The sequence below is a fragment of the Lolium rigidum genome, unplaced genomic scaffold (genome assembly GCF_022539505.1).
Source record: "Lolium rigidum isolate FL_2022 unplaced genomic scaffold, APGP_CSIRO_Lrig_0.1 contig_17646_1, whole genome shotgun sequence".
NCBI classification, from domain to species: domain Eukaryota; kingdom Viridiplantae; phylum Streptophyta; class Magnoliopsida; order Poales; family Poaceae; genus Lolium; species Lolium rigidum.
In genome coordinates this window covers 14,601-29,098 of record NW_025899909.1, presented here as the reverse complement: position 1 = coordinate 29,098, position 14,498 = coordinate 14,601, and the positions used below count along the sequence as shown (strand labels likewise).

Below are 14,498 nucleotides of genomic sequence, written 5' to 3'. Positions count from 1 at the left end.
TGATCACTTAATGCACGTTCAATTCAACACACTTGTACAACAGTTCTTCCGTGTGTCAACATCAAGAGTACTATTTAATTAAGCTGTCATTTTCTCCAAGCGTAGTGAGGTCCGGCCCCAGGAACTATATAAGCCCATAGACCTCGTTAGTCCCGCATCTCATTACAAGCCTCTACATCGAGAGACAAGTAGACAACTCAAGGAGGCAAAGCTGCACAAGTCACACACATATAAAGTACACATGGCTCCTCACGCTTTGTCTTGGATTTGTGTGTCTTTCCTTGTCTTGTTGGCATGTTCATCATGCCTTGCAGCGAGGGGAGCACGGGCGCCAAAAACCGCCGACCCGACAGATGGGTTTAAAGCAGTGAGTCTCGATGAGAGTAATTTTGAGCTTCAGCGTCCATACGATGAGACGAGTGGATCACGGTATAGCTTTGACGGCACCGTACGGAAACTATGGGTGCTCTCCTCCGACAAGCCTCACACCCGCCAAAGCCACACCAGCCCAAGAACAGAGATCAGGATGACAGTAAGTTAGCTACGCACATAATTAGTAGTATTGTTATATATTTGCATATAAAATTGTGTGATTTCACTTATATGGTGCTTGTGTGTTATTCTTCTACCTGTAGGGCTACGACTACAACACGGGTGTGTGGCAGTTCGAGGGCTATGGCTACGTCCCCTCAGGCACATCAGGTGTATCCATCATGCAGGTGTTTGGAGGAGGTGAGACGGCAACCACGCTCATGCTACACGTCATAGACGGTGCACTGCATTACTATGACAGGCAGATTGTCGAGGATAACATCTACAACCGCTGGTTTAAGCTGAATGTGGTCCATGACGTTGAAGCGTCTATGCTCACCGTTTTCATTGATGGCAAGGAGAAGCTGCATGTGTCTGGCCGCGGTGGCGAGTCGCACTACTTCAAGTTTGGAGTGTATGCCCAGAACCACGACTCCAGCTTCATGGAATCCCGCTGGAAGGGTGTCAGGATCCTCAAGAAAGATTAGAATAATTAATTGATGTACATATGTATGTTACTGGAGTGACTATGTTTGTATACTTGGATTGTATTATTCTTTATTACGATGTACATATAAGGACAATATTTGTATCTATGTAAGTATTGTGCAGTATTCTTTGTAATGTGAGCTTCTTCATTACTATTGAAGTAGAGTTTTCTTTAGATGATGTTGAAGTAGTGTTTGTAGAATCTAGCATCAGACTTGTAACCACTTACATGAAAATGTAACCACACTTAGTATCCCCTCCAACAGAGTTGGTGTTTTTGCGAAATTTCTTGTCTCACATATACAAAGGAACAATGCGCATACGTACAATGGAAACCACATCTATGCTAATTAATTTCAGTTTTAGTTTCCCACTATTATTTTATTTTTCCTTGAACTTTAATGTTACGGTCTATGCAATAAAAAGAATTGGCATGTAAAAACATTCACTAAAACTTGCTGACGTGACAACTGAAATCGAAGAACGGAGATATACCACGTCCACAATTACAGGGCCCATATGTATCCCTGATCGTCAAATTGATCAACATGATACAAATTATACAACATAAAATTATATTATTAGAAAGTAGAACATCTAAACTTTCATATGATATATGTTTTGTAATATATACCTTGTATTACGTTGGTCAAATTTACGATCTAGAAATGCATACAGGGTCTACAAACCGGAACTGGGGAAGTAACTAAATTGTGCAATTTAATGGTATTTGCTTTTGTGAACTACCTGACAAGTTGATGGTGGGAGATCATTTCTTTTATCAAAAATATTTTTATGACTAAATATGTAATTTTAAAGATTTCTATGTATAGAGAGAAATAGTGAGAACAAAAGTGGTTTCGCCGTGACGCCATCAAACATCCGTCAACACAGACATCCACAAAATAACAAACCAAGTTAAACAATATCTCCATGCAAATAATTATTATATGTATAATTGATGAGTATTAATTATGCTATTGTTATTTATGTCTAAATAAGTTGTAAAGTTCTTCAGATTTGTCGCTATGGCTGATTTTTATCACTGTGTTATCACGTGTTACAATGATGAGTTGATATAATTCTTGTAATTCTGTGTTAAGCCCTCATAATAGCCTGAATGTTACCTTTTTGTTTGTCCAATTACCCCTACAATATTAAGAAAAAACATGAGGTTTCATAGCCATTTTTTAATTCCAAATATTTATAAATAATATTTTGATGTGTCAAAAACTTATGTATTAATCAATATTGCAAAATATTTTCATGATATAAAAAAGCATATATTTTATAATTATACATTAGTTATCCAAGCTATGTTGTGATGACCATGTAAATGTCCAAGACATCATCTATTTGAAGGTTTTTTTACAGGTCCTTTTGGTTGATTGTAAGGACTACAAAACATATCATGTTTCTTATTTGTTTCGTTATTGTACTTTTGTTGAATGAGATTATATCTTTAGTTAGTAGCCTCATAGTAGTGAGAGTGGTGCTTTGGCACATGGGAGCATATGATCATTTTGTATTGAAATGCATGTTACACACATTTTGAAATTTTAAAAAAATTGAAATGAAAAATTTTCACATACATATTCACGTGCTACGCGCTCATAAATTCGTTTCATGAAAAGTTGATTTTCCTGTGGCGTGTGTAAATAGGACAAAATTCAATGCAAAAAAATAATTTTTTTAGAAGATAAATTTTCACCCAGCCTCTGCATCGATTGATGCATGCAGCTTTTATTTTATTATTGAAGTAGCGAACTTAGTTTTACAAAAGATTACATTATGGGTCGCACAGGGTCGATACATGTATCAACCATCTAAACAAAGAGTATGACAAGAGATGCATAGGCACTAATATGCTAGGCGGAAATGAAAATGTCAGCTGCACTGGCAGTATATATCCCGCGCAACCCTCTATAGCCGGTTGCACCCAGTATCCAAATCCACTCGTTTCTCTATTGGCTGTAGGTAGGACCACATATGGATCCAATGGGTAGCCATGGGAATAACCTGCATAAAAGATGAAGATTTTGCATTGTTAAAGATATAGTCATTACACACATTCCAAATGGCCCATAATAAAGCACAAACGCCTACATGTATTTGTACTTTATCATTCTTATTAACATCCTTAAGCCAATTTCCAAACAGATTATTGATACTAGTTGGGGATGTAATATTAAAAGCCATAAACACAATATGCCAAACTATTTTGGCCAGAGGACACATGATGAATAAATGTTGAATGGTCTCCTCATGATCACAGAAACAACATTTTTTATTGCCATGCCAATTACGTTTTACGAGATTATCTTTCGTAAGAATTACTTTCTTGAACAAAAACCACATAAAAATTCTGATTTTTAGTGGTACTTTCATCTTCCAAATATACTTCCTTAAAAAAGTGGTATGGCCATTCATGTGGTCTAAATACAAAGATTTGACAGTAAAAGTTCCAGATGGCGTTAAGCCCCATACAAAGACATCTGGTATAGTAGAGAGATTAATCTCCATTAACCGAGATATTAAGTGAATCCATCTTGTTTCTCTATACCCGGTCAAATTTCTCCTAAAAGTGATGTTTAGTGGCGTTTGAGACATAACATTAGCAACAAAAACTTGTTTTTGATTTACTATGTTATAAAGCGAAGGATATTGGCGAGAAAGAGGAGAATTACCCGGCCATGTATCTTCCCAAAACCGGGTGTCCTCACCATTCCCTACCCGAAAAGAACCTCGTTCAAAAAAGATCATCTTTTATTTTCATAAGGTCCTTCCAAAAGGGGGAGTCAGCGGCCTTTGCCTTGACTTGAGACAAAGATTTTACGTGAAGGTATTTATTATGAATTAGTTCCTGCCACATACCTTGTTCAGTCAAGAGTTTAAAGAGCCATTTGCTCAATAAACACTTGTTTTTAATATCGAGAACCTCTACCCCAACCCCCCCCACCCCCCCGATCCTTTGGCCTACAAATGATACTCCATCTAGTAAGTATGTACTTCTTCTTATGGCCATCGCTTTGCCAAAAAAATCTTGACCTAAAGAAATCCAATCTTTTCCGTACCCCTTTGGGTATTTCAAAGAAGGGGAGCATGAACATCGGTAAACTTGTTAATACCGAGTTAACGAGGACTCCATTTCGAAAAAAGAAGATAAATTTTCTGTTTTTTTGCATAGACCACACAAAAATATTGGTTCATCACGTAACTTATCGAACACACATATATTGTGGAGATGTACATATAGAATTTTTTGTCAAAAGTTTTCAACATTTCAAATATAATTTTTTGGTACAGGAAATATATGCACCCAGGAGCCGAATTAAATTTTCGCATAGTACTAGTTTAGATTGCTTAGTCGCTGGGAGAAACAAGACTAGTATGGTCGGTTATAAACATCCACAAGAATTTGAGATATAGTTTTTTATTAACCTCATTCAACTATTCCCGAAATTATTAATTATCTTTGAAAGTGCATGTATCTCTCTTAAGTGGGTTTTGGTATTTATGACAACGGTTGTGTTGAACTAATTATTTGTCTAAGAATTGTAGGTTCTAATTGCTGATAATATTTGTCGAAATATGGCCAAAAAGATTGAAGAGCTCCATCAGTGTCCTATTTTTTTTCTTAATGTTCTATCGATGAATCATTTTATTGGAGAAGAATTTGGGATTTATCATATTTATTCAAACATATAGCAGCTGGGCTATTTATTTTCTGTCAATGAATCATCAAATAAAAAAAGAATAGAATAAAGAGATGAGCAAAGAAGAAATCACGCGGGATGCCTTGCTTGTGTGCCTCCTATGCTGGCTGGTGGTACCACCTGGAGCTCGCCGGTACCACCGCCAGGCGCTGGCCGGTGGCGCCGCAAGTGATGCCCTGATGCGCGTAGATGTACACGTCCGTTGGGAACCCCAAGAGGAAGGTATGATGCGCACAGCAGCAAGTTTCCCTCAGTATGAAACCAAGGTTATCGAACCAGTAGGAGCTGATACGTCTCCAACGTATCTATAATTTCTGATGTTCCATGCTTGTTTTATGACAATATCTACATATTTTGTTCACACTTTATATCGTTTTGATGCATTTTCCGGAACTAACCTATTGACGAGATGCCGAAGTGCCAGTTCCTGTTTTCTGTTGTTTTTTGTTTCAGAAATCCTAGTAAGGAAATATTCTCGGAATTGGACGAAATCAACGCCCAAGATCTTATTTTTCCCGGGAGCTTCCAGAACATCAAAGAAGAGTCGGAGACGAGCCAGGGGCCCACACGCCAGGGCGGCGCGGCCTAGGGCCTGGGCGCGCCCCCTATGGTCTGGTGGCCCCAGGTCCCCTCCGAGGCTGCCCTTCCGCCTATATAAAGCCCCTGACCTAAATCTTCGAGACGAAAAAGCCACGGTACGAGAAACCTTCCAGAGCCGCCGCCATCGCGAAGCCAAGATCTGGGGGACAGGAATCTCTGTTCCGGCACGCCGCCGGGACGGGGAAGTGCCCCCGGAAGGCTTCTCCATCGACACCACCGCCGTCTTCATCACCGCTGCTGTCTCCCATGAGGAGGGAGTAGTTCTCCCTCGAGGCTAAGGGGCTGTACCGGTAGCTATGTGGTTAATCTCTCTCTCTCTGTACTCCAATACAATGATCTCATGAATTGCTTTGCATAATTGAGATCCATATGATGAGCTTTGTATCGCTACTAGTCTATGTGCTACTCATGTGATGTTATTAAAGTAGTCTATTCCTCGTGCATGGTGTAAAGGTGCCAGTGTGTGCACCGTGTGGTTCTTGTCGTAGGCTATGATCATGATTTCTTGTAGGTTGTGGAGTTAATTATTACTATGATAGTATTGATGTGATCTATTCCTCCTTTCATAGTGTAATGTGGACAGTGTGTATGCTATGTTAGTTCTCGGTTTATTTTGCAAAGATCTATTATGCTCTAAGGTTACTTAAATATGAATGCCGAATGTTGTGGCGCTTGTTAACTCCGGCTTGAGGGAGCTCTTGTAGCCCTACACAACGAATGGTGTTTGTCATCCAACAAAAGAGTGTATGTAGCACAAACGAGAGAAGTTATTATTTATTATGCGATCAATGTTGAGGGTGTCCACTAGTGAAAGTATGATCCCTAGGCCTTGTTTCCAATACTGCAAACACCGTTTACTTACTGTTCTACTGCATGTTTACTTGCTGCCATATTTTATTCAGATTACTATTACCACTCATATACATCCATACTACTTGTATTTCACTATCTCTTCGCCGAACTAGTGCACCTATACATCTGACAAGTGTATTAGGTGTGTTGGGGACACAAGAGACTTCTTGTATCGTGATTGCAAGGTTGCTTGAGAGGGATATCTTTGACCTCTTCCTCCCTGAGTTCGATAAACCTTGGGTGATCCACTTAAGGGAAAACTTGCTGCTGTTCTACAAACCTCTGCTCTTGGAGGCCCAACATTGTCTACAGGAAAAGAAGCGTGAGTAGACATCAAGATATTTTCTGGCGCCGTTGCCGGGGAGGTAAGGTAAAAGGTATTCACATCCTCCGACTACTAAGCTATTTCCTAGCACTGTTGCTGGTGTGTGAGTGCTCGAAGCTATTTCCTTTAGATCCTGCAATTGCATCTTTTGGTTTCTTGTTTACACTAGTTAGGCATAATGGAAAGCAACAGTGAGCTTCTTATTCTATTTCCTGAGTTAAGACATGGATTGTTTGCTGCGAAAATTAAAAAACCTATGGAATCTTATTTGCATGCTAGTAGCAATGATATTAGTATGAACGCTTTGAACACCATTGTTGCTAATGATATGGAAAATTCTAAGCTTGGGGAAGCTGGTTTTGATGAGCATGATATTTTTAGTCCCCCAAGCATTGAGGAGAAAATTTTCTTTGATGATACTTTGCCTCCTATTTATGATGATTATAATGATAGTGGTCTTTTGGTGCCGCCTACTATGGAGAGTAAATTTTATTATGATTATACTATGCCTCCTACACTTGATGAGAATAATAATGATAGCTACTTTGTTGAATTTGCTCCCACTACAACTAATAAAATTGATTATGCTTATGTGGAGAGTAATAATTTTATGCATGTGGCTCATGAAAAGAATGTTTTATGTGATAGTTATATTGTTGAGTTTGTTCATGATGATACTGAAAGTTATTATGAGAGAGGGAAACATGGTTATATGCATCTTAATAATATTAAATTTCCCCTCTTTATGTTGAGAATCTTGAAATTGCGCTTGTGTTGCCTTCCTATGCTTGTCACTTTGTTCTTCATGAATTTATTTGTGTACAAGATTCCTTTTCATAGGAAGTGGGTTAGGCTTAAATGGTTTTGAATTTGCTTCTTGATGTTCTCTTTTGCTTCAACTCTTCTTTCTTTCGAGAGCATCATTAAAATTGTTGAGCCCATCTTAATGGCTATAAAGAAAGCATTTCTTGGGAGATAACCCATGTCTTTATTTTACTACAGCACTTTTGTTTTATTGCTGAGTCTTGGAAGTTGTTTACTACTGTAGCAACCACTACTTATCATGTTTTTGTGCCAAGTAAAGTCTCTATGTTAAAGTTGATGCTAGATTTGGATTGCTGCGCAGAAACAGAATTGCTGTCTGTCACGAATTCGCGCAGATCTCTCTGTAAAAAAATCGAACAAATCTGCAAATTTACGTGCTTGATCCTCAGATATGTACGCAACTTTCATTAGTTTTGAGTTTTTCCATCTGAGCAAGTTAAGTGCCTCTGTAAAATTCGTCTTTACGGACTGTTCTGTTTTGACAGATTCTGCCTTTTATTTCGCATTGCCGCTTTTGCTATGTTGAATGGGTTTCTTTGTTCCATTAACTTTCAGAAGCTTTGTGCAATGTCCAGAAGTGTTAAGAATGATTGTGTCACCTCTGAACATGTGAATTTTTATTATGCACTAACCCTCTAATGAGTTTGCTTGAAGTTTGGTGTGGAGGAAGTTTTCAAGGGTCAAGAGAAGAGGATGATATACTATGATCAAGAAGAGTGAAAGGTCTAAGCTTGGGGATGCCCTGGTGGTTCATCCCTGCATATTTCAAGAAGACTCAAGCATCTAAGCTTGAGGATGCCCAAGGCATCCCCTTCTTCATCGACAACTTATCAGGTCACTTCTAGTGAAACTATATTTTTATTCCATCACATCTTATTTACTTTCCTTGGAGCGTCTGTGTGCTTTTATTTTCGTTTTGTTATTTTCATTCTCTGAATAAGTTCATCCTTGTGTGGGAGAGAGACACGCTCCGCTTTTTCATATGAACACTAGTGTTTTTCATTCTTACTTTTAATGTTCAAGGGCGAAAGTTGATCGCTTCACTTGTTGCTATTTGGTTGGAATTAGAAAATGCTTCATATTTTCTTGAATAATTTGATACTTGGCAATTGTTTTGAGCTCTCATAAATCATGTTTAAGCTCTTGCATCATGTAGTTAAATCTAGTAGTGGAGAACTACTGTAGAGCTTGTTGAAATTTGGTTTGCATGATTGGTCTCTCTAAGGTCTAGATATTTTCTGGTAAAAGTGTTTGAGCAACAAGGAAGACAGTGTAGAGTCTTATAATGCTTGCAATATGTTCTTATGTAAGTTTTGCTGTACCGGTTCATACTTGTGTTTGCTTCAAACAACCGTGCTAGCCAAAGCCTTGTACTGAGAGGAATTACTTCTCGTGCATCCAAAACCTTGAGCCAAAACCTATGCCATTTGTGTGCACTATATCTACCTACTATGTGGTATTTCCTGCCATTCCAAGTAAATACTTCATGTGCTACCTTTAAACAATTCAAAAGCTATTATCTCTTATTTGTGTTAATGTTTTATAGCTCATGAGGAAGTATGTGGTGTTTTATCTTTCGATCTTGTCATTTACTTCGACGGACTTTCACAATGGACTAGTGGCTCATCCGCTTATCCAATAATTTTGCAAAAAGAGCTGGCAATGGGGTTCCCAGCCCCAATTAATTAACTTGCATTAATAATTCTCTTCACATGTTTTGCTCTGATCTATCAGTAAGCAACTTAAATTTGCAAACAGACACTCTTCCATGGTATGTGAATGTTGGAAGGCACCCGAGGATTCGGTTAGCCATGGCTTGTGTAAGCAAAGGTTGGGGGAGTGTCATCTAATAAATAAAACTAAAGTACATGTGTAAACAAAAGAGAAGAGGGATGATCTACCTTGCTGGTAGAGATAACGTCCTTCATGGGAGCCGCTCTTGAAAGTCTGGTTGATAAGGTAGTTAGAGTACCCATTACTATTCGTTGACAACAAAAAACACTTCTCAAAATTTTACTTTTATGTTCTCTATATGATTTTAAAACTTGAAAAGCTCTAGCGCATGATTTAATCCCTGCTTCCCTCTGCGAGAAGGGCCTTTCTTTTACTTTATGTTGAGTCAGTTTACCTACTTCCTTCCATCTTAGAAGCAAACACTTGTGTCAACTGTGCATTGATTCTTACATACTTGCTTATTTGCATTCATCATATTACTCTATGTTGACAATTATCCATGAGATATGCATGTTGAAAGTTGAAAGCAACTGCTGAAACTTGTATCTTCCTTTGTGTTGCTTCGATACCTTTACTTTGAATTTATTGCTTTATGGGTTAACTCTTATGCAAGACTTTTTTATGCTTGTCTTGAAAGTACTATTCATGAAAAGTTTTGCTATATGTTATCTACTTGTTAGCAAACTATAGATCATTGCTTTGAATCACTCCATTCATGTCATATGCTTTACAATAATGTTGATCAAGATTATGATGGTAGCATGTCACTTCAGAAATTATTGTTGTTATCGTTTACCTACTCGAGGGCGAGTAGGAACTAAGCTTGGGGATGCTGATACGTCTCCAACGTATCTATAATTTCTGATGTTCCATGCTTGTTTTATGGCAATACCTACATGTTTTGTTCACACTTTATATCGTTTTGATGCATTTTCCGGAACTAACCTATTGACGAGATGCCGAAGTGCCAGTTCCTGTTTTCTGCTGTTTTTGGTTTTAGAAATCCTAGTAAGTAAATATTCTCAGAATTGGACGAAATCAACGCCCAAGATTTTATTTTTCCTGGGAGCTTCTAGAACATCAATGAAGAGTCGGAGACGAGCCAGGGGGGCCCACATGCCAGGGCGGCGCGGCCTAGGGCCTGGGCGCGCCCCCCTATGGTCTGGTGGCCCCAGGTCCCCTCCGAGGCTGCCCTTCCGCCTATATAAAGCCCCTGACCTAAATCTTCGAGACGAAAAAGCCACGGTACGAGAAACCTTCCAGAGCGGCCGCCATCGCGAAGCCAAGATCTGGGGGACAAGAATCTCTGTTCCGGCACGCCGCCGGGACGGGGAAGTGCCCCCGGAAGGCTTCTCCATCGACACCATCGCCATCTTCATCAACGCTGCTGTCTCTCATGAGGAGGGAGTAGTTCTCCCTCGAGGCTAAGGGGCTGTACCGGTAGCTATGTGGTTAATCTCTCTCTCTGTACTCCAATACAATGATCTCATGAATTGCTTTGCATAATTGAGATCCATATGATGAGCTTTGTATCGCTACTAGTCTATGTGCTACTCATGTGATGTTATTAAAGTAGTCTATTCCTCCTGCATGGTGTAAAGGTGCCAGTGTGTGCACCGTGTGGTTCTTGTCGTAGGCTATGATCATGATCTCTTGTAGGTTGTGGAGTTAATTATTACTATGATAGTATTCATGTGATCTATTCCTCCTTTCATAGTGTAATGTGGACAGTGTGTATGCTATGTTAGTTCTCGGTTTATTTTGCAAAGATCTATTATGCTCTAAGGTTACTTAAATATGAATGCCGAATGTTGTGGCGCTTGTTAACTCCGGCTTGAGGGAGCTCTTGTAGCCCTACACAACGAATGGTGTTTGTCATCCAACAAAAGAGTGTATGTAGCACAAACGAGAGAAGTTATTATTTATTATGCGATCAATGTTGAGAGTGTCCACTAGTGAAAGTATGATCCCTAGGCCTTGTTTCCAAAACTGCAAACACCGTTTACTTACTGTTCTACTGCATGTTTACTTGCTGCCATATTTTATTCAGACTACTATTACCACTCATATACATCCATACTACTTGTATTTCACTATCTCTTTGCCGAACTAGTGCACCTATACATCTGACAAGTGTATTAGGTGTGTTGGGGACACAAGAGACTTCTTGTATCGTGATTGCAGGGTTGCTTGAGAGGGATATCTTTGACCTCTTCCTCCCTGAGTTCGATAAACCTTGCCAAGAAGCACGTGAAGGTTGTTGGTGGAGGAATGTAGTGCGGCGCAACACCAGTGAAACCGGCGCCAACGTGGAACCTGCACAACACAATCAAGATACTTTGCCCCAACGTAACAGTGAGGTTGTCAATCTCACCGGCTTGCTGAAAACAAAGGATTAAGCGTATCGAGTGGAAGATGGTGTTTGTTTACAAAGAACAGTAAAAACAATGATTGCAGTAGAATGTATTCAAATGTAAAAGAATGGACCGGGGTCCACAGTTCACTAGTGGTGTCTCTCCAATAAGATAACTAACATGCTGGGTGAACAAATTACAGGTGGGCAATTGACAAATAAAATTCAATACATATCAATGATGATTACTATGTGATTTAATCAGGGCATTACGACAAAGTACATAGACCGCTATCCAGCATGCATCTATGCCTAAATAGTCCACCTTCGGGTTAGTATCCGCACCCCCTCCAGTATTAAGTTGCAAACAACAGATAATTGCATTAAGTATGGTGCGTAATGTAATCAACACAAATATCCTTAGACAAAGCATTGATGTTTTATCCCTAGTAGCAACAGCACATCCACAACCTTAGAACCTACTCGTCACGATCCCAGATTCAATGGAGGCATGAACCCACTATCGAGCATAATTACTCCCTCTTGGAGTTACAAGTATCAACTTGGCCGAGCCTCTACTAGCAACGGAGAGCATGCAAGAACATAAACAACACATATATGATAGATTGATAATCAACTTAACATAGTATTCTATATTCATCGGATCCCACCAAACACAACATGTAGCATTACAAATAGATGATCTTGATCATGTTAGGCAGCTCACAAGATCTAAACAATGATAGCACATGCGGAGAAGACAACCAACTAGCTACTGCTATGGACCCATAGTCCAAGGATGAACTACTCACGCATCAATCCGGAGGCGGGCATGATGATGTAGAGCCCCTCCGGTGATGATTCCCCTCTCCGGCAGGGTGCCGGAGGCGATCTCCTGAATCCCCCGAGATGGGATTGGCGGCGGCGTCTTTGGAAGGTTTTCCCTATCGTGGCTCTCGGTACAGGGGTATTCGCGATGAAGGCTTTAAGTAGGCGGAAGGGTAGGCCAGGAGGCGGCGCGAGGGCCCCACACCATAGGGCGGCGCGGGCCCACCCTGGCCGCGCGGCCCTGTGGTGTGGGCGCCTCGTCGCCCCACTTCGTTATCCCTCCGGTCTTCTGGAAGCTTCGTGTAAAAATAGGACCCCGTTGATTTCGTCCAATTCCGAGAATATTTCATTACTAGGATTTCTGAAACCAAAAACAGCAGAAAACAGCAACTGGCGCTTCGGCATCTTGTTAATAGGTTAGTGCCGGAAAATGTATAATAATGGTGTAAAGTATGTATAAAACATTCAAGTATTGTCATAAAAGTAGCATGGAACATAAGAAATTATAGATACGTTTGAGACGTATCAGCATCCCCAAGCTTAGTTCCTACTCGCCCTCGAGTAGGTAAACGATAACACAAATAATTTCTGAAGTGACATGCTACCAACATAATCTTGATCAACATTATTGTAAAGCATATGAGATGAATGGAGTGATCTGAAGCAAAAGATTGCTAACAAAGATAATGACTAAACAAGTGAATCATATAGCAAAACTTTTCATGAATAGTACTTTCAAGACAAGTATCAACAAGACTTGCATAAGAGCTAACTCATAAGCAATAAATTCTTAGTAGAATGCATTGAAACAACACAAAGGATGATTAAGTTTCAGCGGTTGCTTTCAACTTGTAACATGTATATCTCATGGATATTTGTCAACATAGAGTAATATAACAGGTGCAATAAGTAAACATGTAAAAATCAATGCACACAGTTAACACAAGTGTTTGCTTCTAAGATGAAAGAAGTGGGTAAACTGACTCAACATAAAGTAAAAGAATGGCCCTTCGCAGAGGGAAGCATGGATTACTATTTTTGTGCTAGAGCTTTTGTTTTGAAAACATAGAAACAATTTTGTCAACGGTAGTAATAATTCATATGTGCTATGCATTATACTTCCTATAAGTTGCATGTCTCATGCATAGAGTACTAATAGTGCTCGCACCTTGTCCTAATCAGCTCGGAAAACACGGATTATCATCGCATAACATATGTTTCAACCAAGTGTCACAAAGGGGTACCTCTATGCCGCTTCGTACAAAGGTCTAAGGAGAAAGCACGCATTGGATTTCTCGCTTTTGATTATTCTCAACTTAGACATCCATACCGGGACAACATAGACAACAGATAATGGAATCCTCTTTTAATGCTTAAGCATTCAACAACAAATAATATTCTCATAAGAGATTGAGGTTGTATGTCCAAACTGAAACTTCCACCATGATACATGGCTTTAGTTAGCGGCCCAATGTTCTTCTCTAACATATGCATACTCAAACCATTTGATCATGAAATCGCACTTACTTCGGACAAGACGAACATGCATAGCATCTCACATGATATCCAACAAAGGTAAAAAGTTGATGGCGTCCCCGAAACATGGTTACCGCTCAACAAGCAACTTATAAGAATTAAGACACATAACTACATATTCATCACCACAATAGTTTTTAAGCTATTTGTCCCATGAGCTATATATTGCAAAGATAAAGGAATGCAATTTTAAAGGTAGCACTCAAGTAATATACTTTGAAATGGCAGAAAAATACCACATAGTAGGTAGATATGGTGGACACAAATGGCATGGGCTTTGGCTCAAGGTGTTTGGATGCACGAGAAGCATTTCCTCTCAGTACAAGGTTTGGGCTAGCAAGGTTGTTTGAAGCAAACACAAGTATGAACAGGTACAACAAAACTTACACAAGAACATATTGCAAGCATTATAAGAATCTACACTGTCTTCCTTGTTGTTCAAACACTTTACCAGAAAATATCTAGACTTAGAGAGACCAATCATGCAAACCAAATTAAACAAGCTCTACGGTAGTTCTTCATTAATAGATTAAACTACATGATGCAAGAGCTTAAACATGATCTATGAGAGCTCAAACAATTGCCAAGTTACCAAACCATATGCAGCATTTTCTGATTCCAACCAAATAGCAATTTAACGAAGCAATTTCAGCCTTCGCCATGAACATTAAAGCACAATTAAAACACAAGCGTTCCATATGAAAAAGCG

At 39.4% G+C, this 14,498-nt stretch overlaps 1 protein-coding gene across 1 annotated transcript; it reads left to right on the top strand.

Moving 5' to 3' along the window:
• The first annotated feature begins 241 nt into the window (after positions 1-241).
• Positions 242-1,019, top strand: LOC124680493 (citrate-binding protein-like). Its single transcript, XM_047215548.1, has 2 exons — positions 242-532; positions 636-1,019. Exons 1-2 carry the CDS (start codon positions 242-244, stop codon positions 1,017-1,019), a joined length of 675 nt encoding a protein of 224 aa, XP_047071504.1.
• Positions 1,020-14,498: the final 13,479 nt, after the last annotated feature.

Excerpts from the sequence above, each read along its gene's own strand:
- LOC124680493 (XM_047215548.1), top strand. The coding sequence starts at position 242 with ATGGCTCCTCACGCTTTGTCTTGGATTTGTGTGTCTTTCCTTGTCTTG. Across the intron at positions 533-635 it reads GAACAGAGATCAGGATGACA|GGCTACGACTACAACACGGG; the intron begins GTAAGTTAGCTA and ends TTCTACCTGTAG.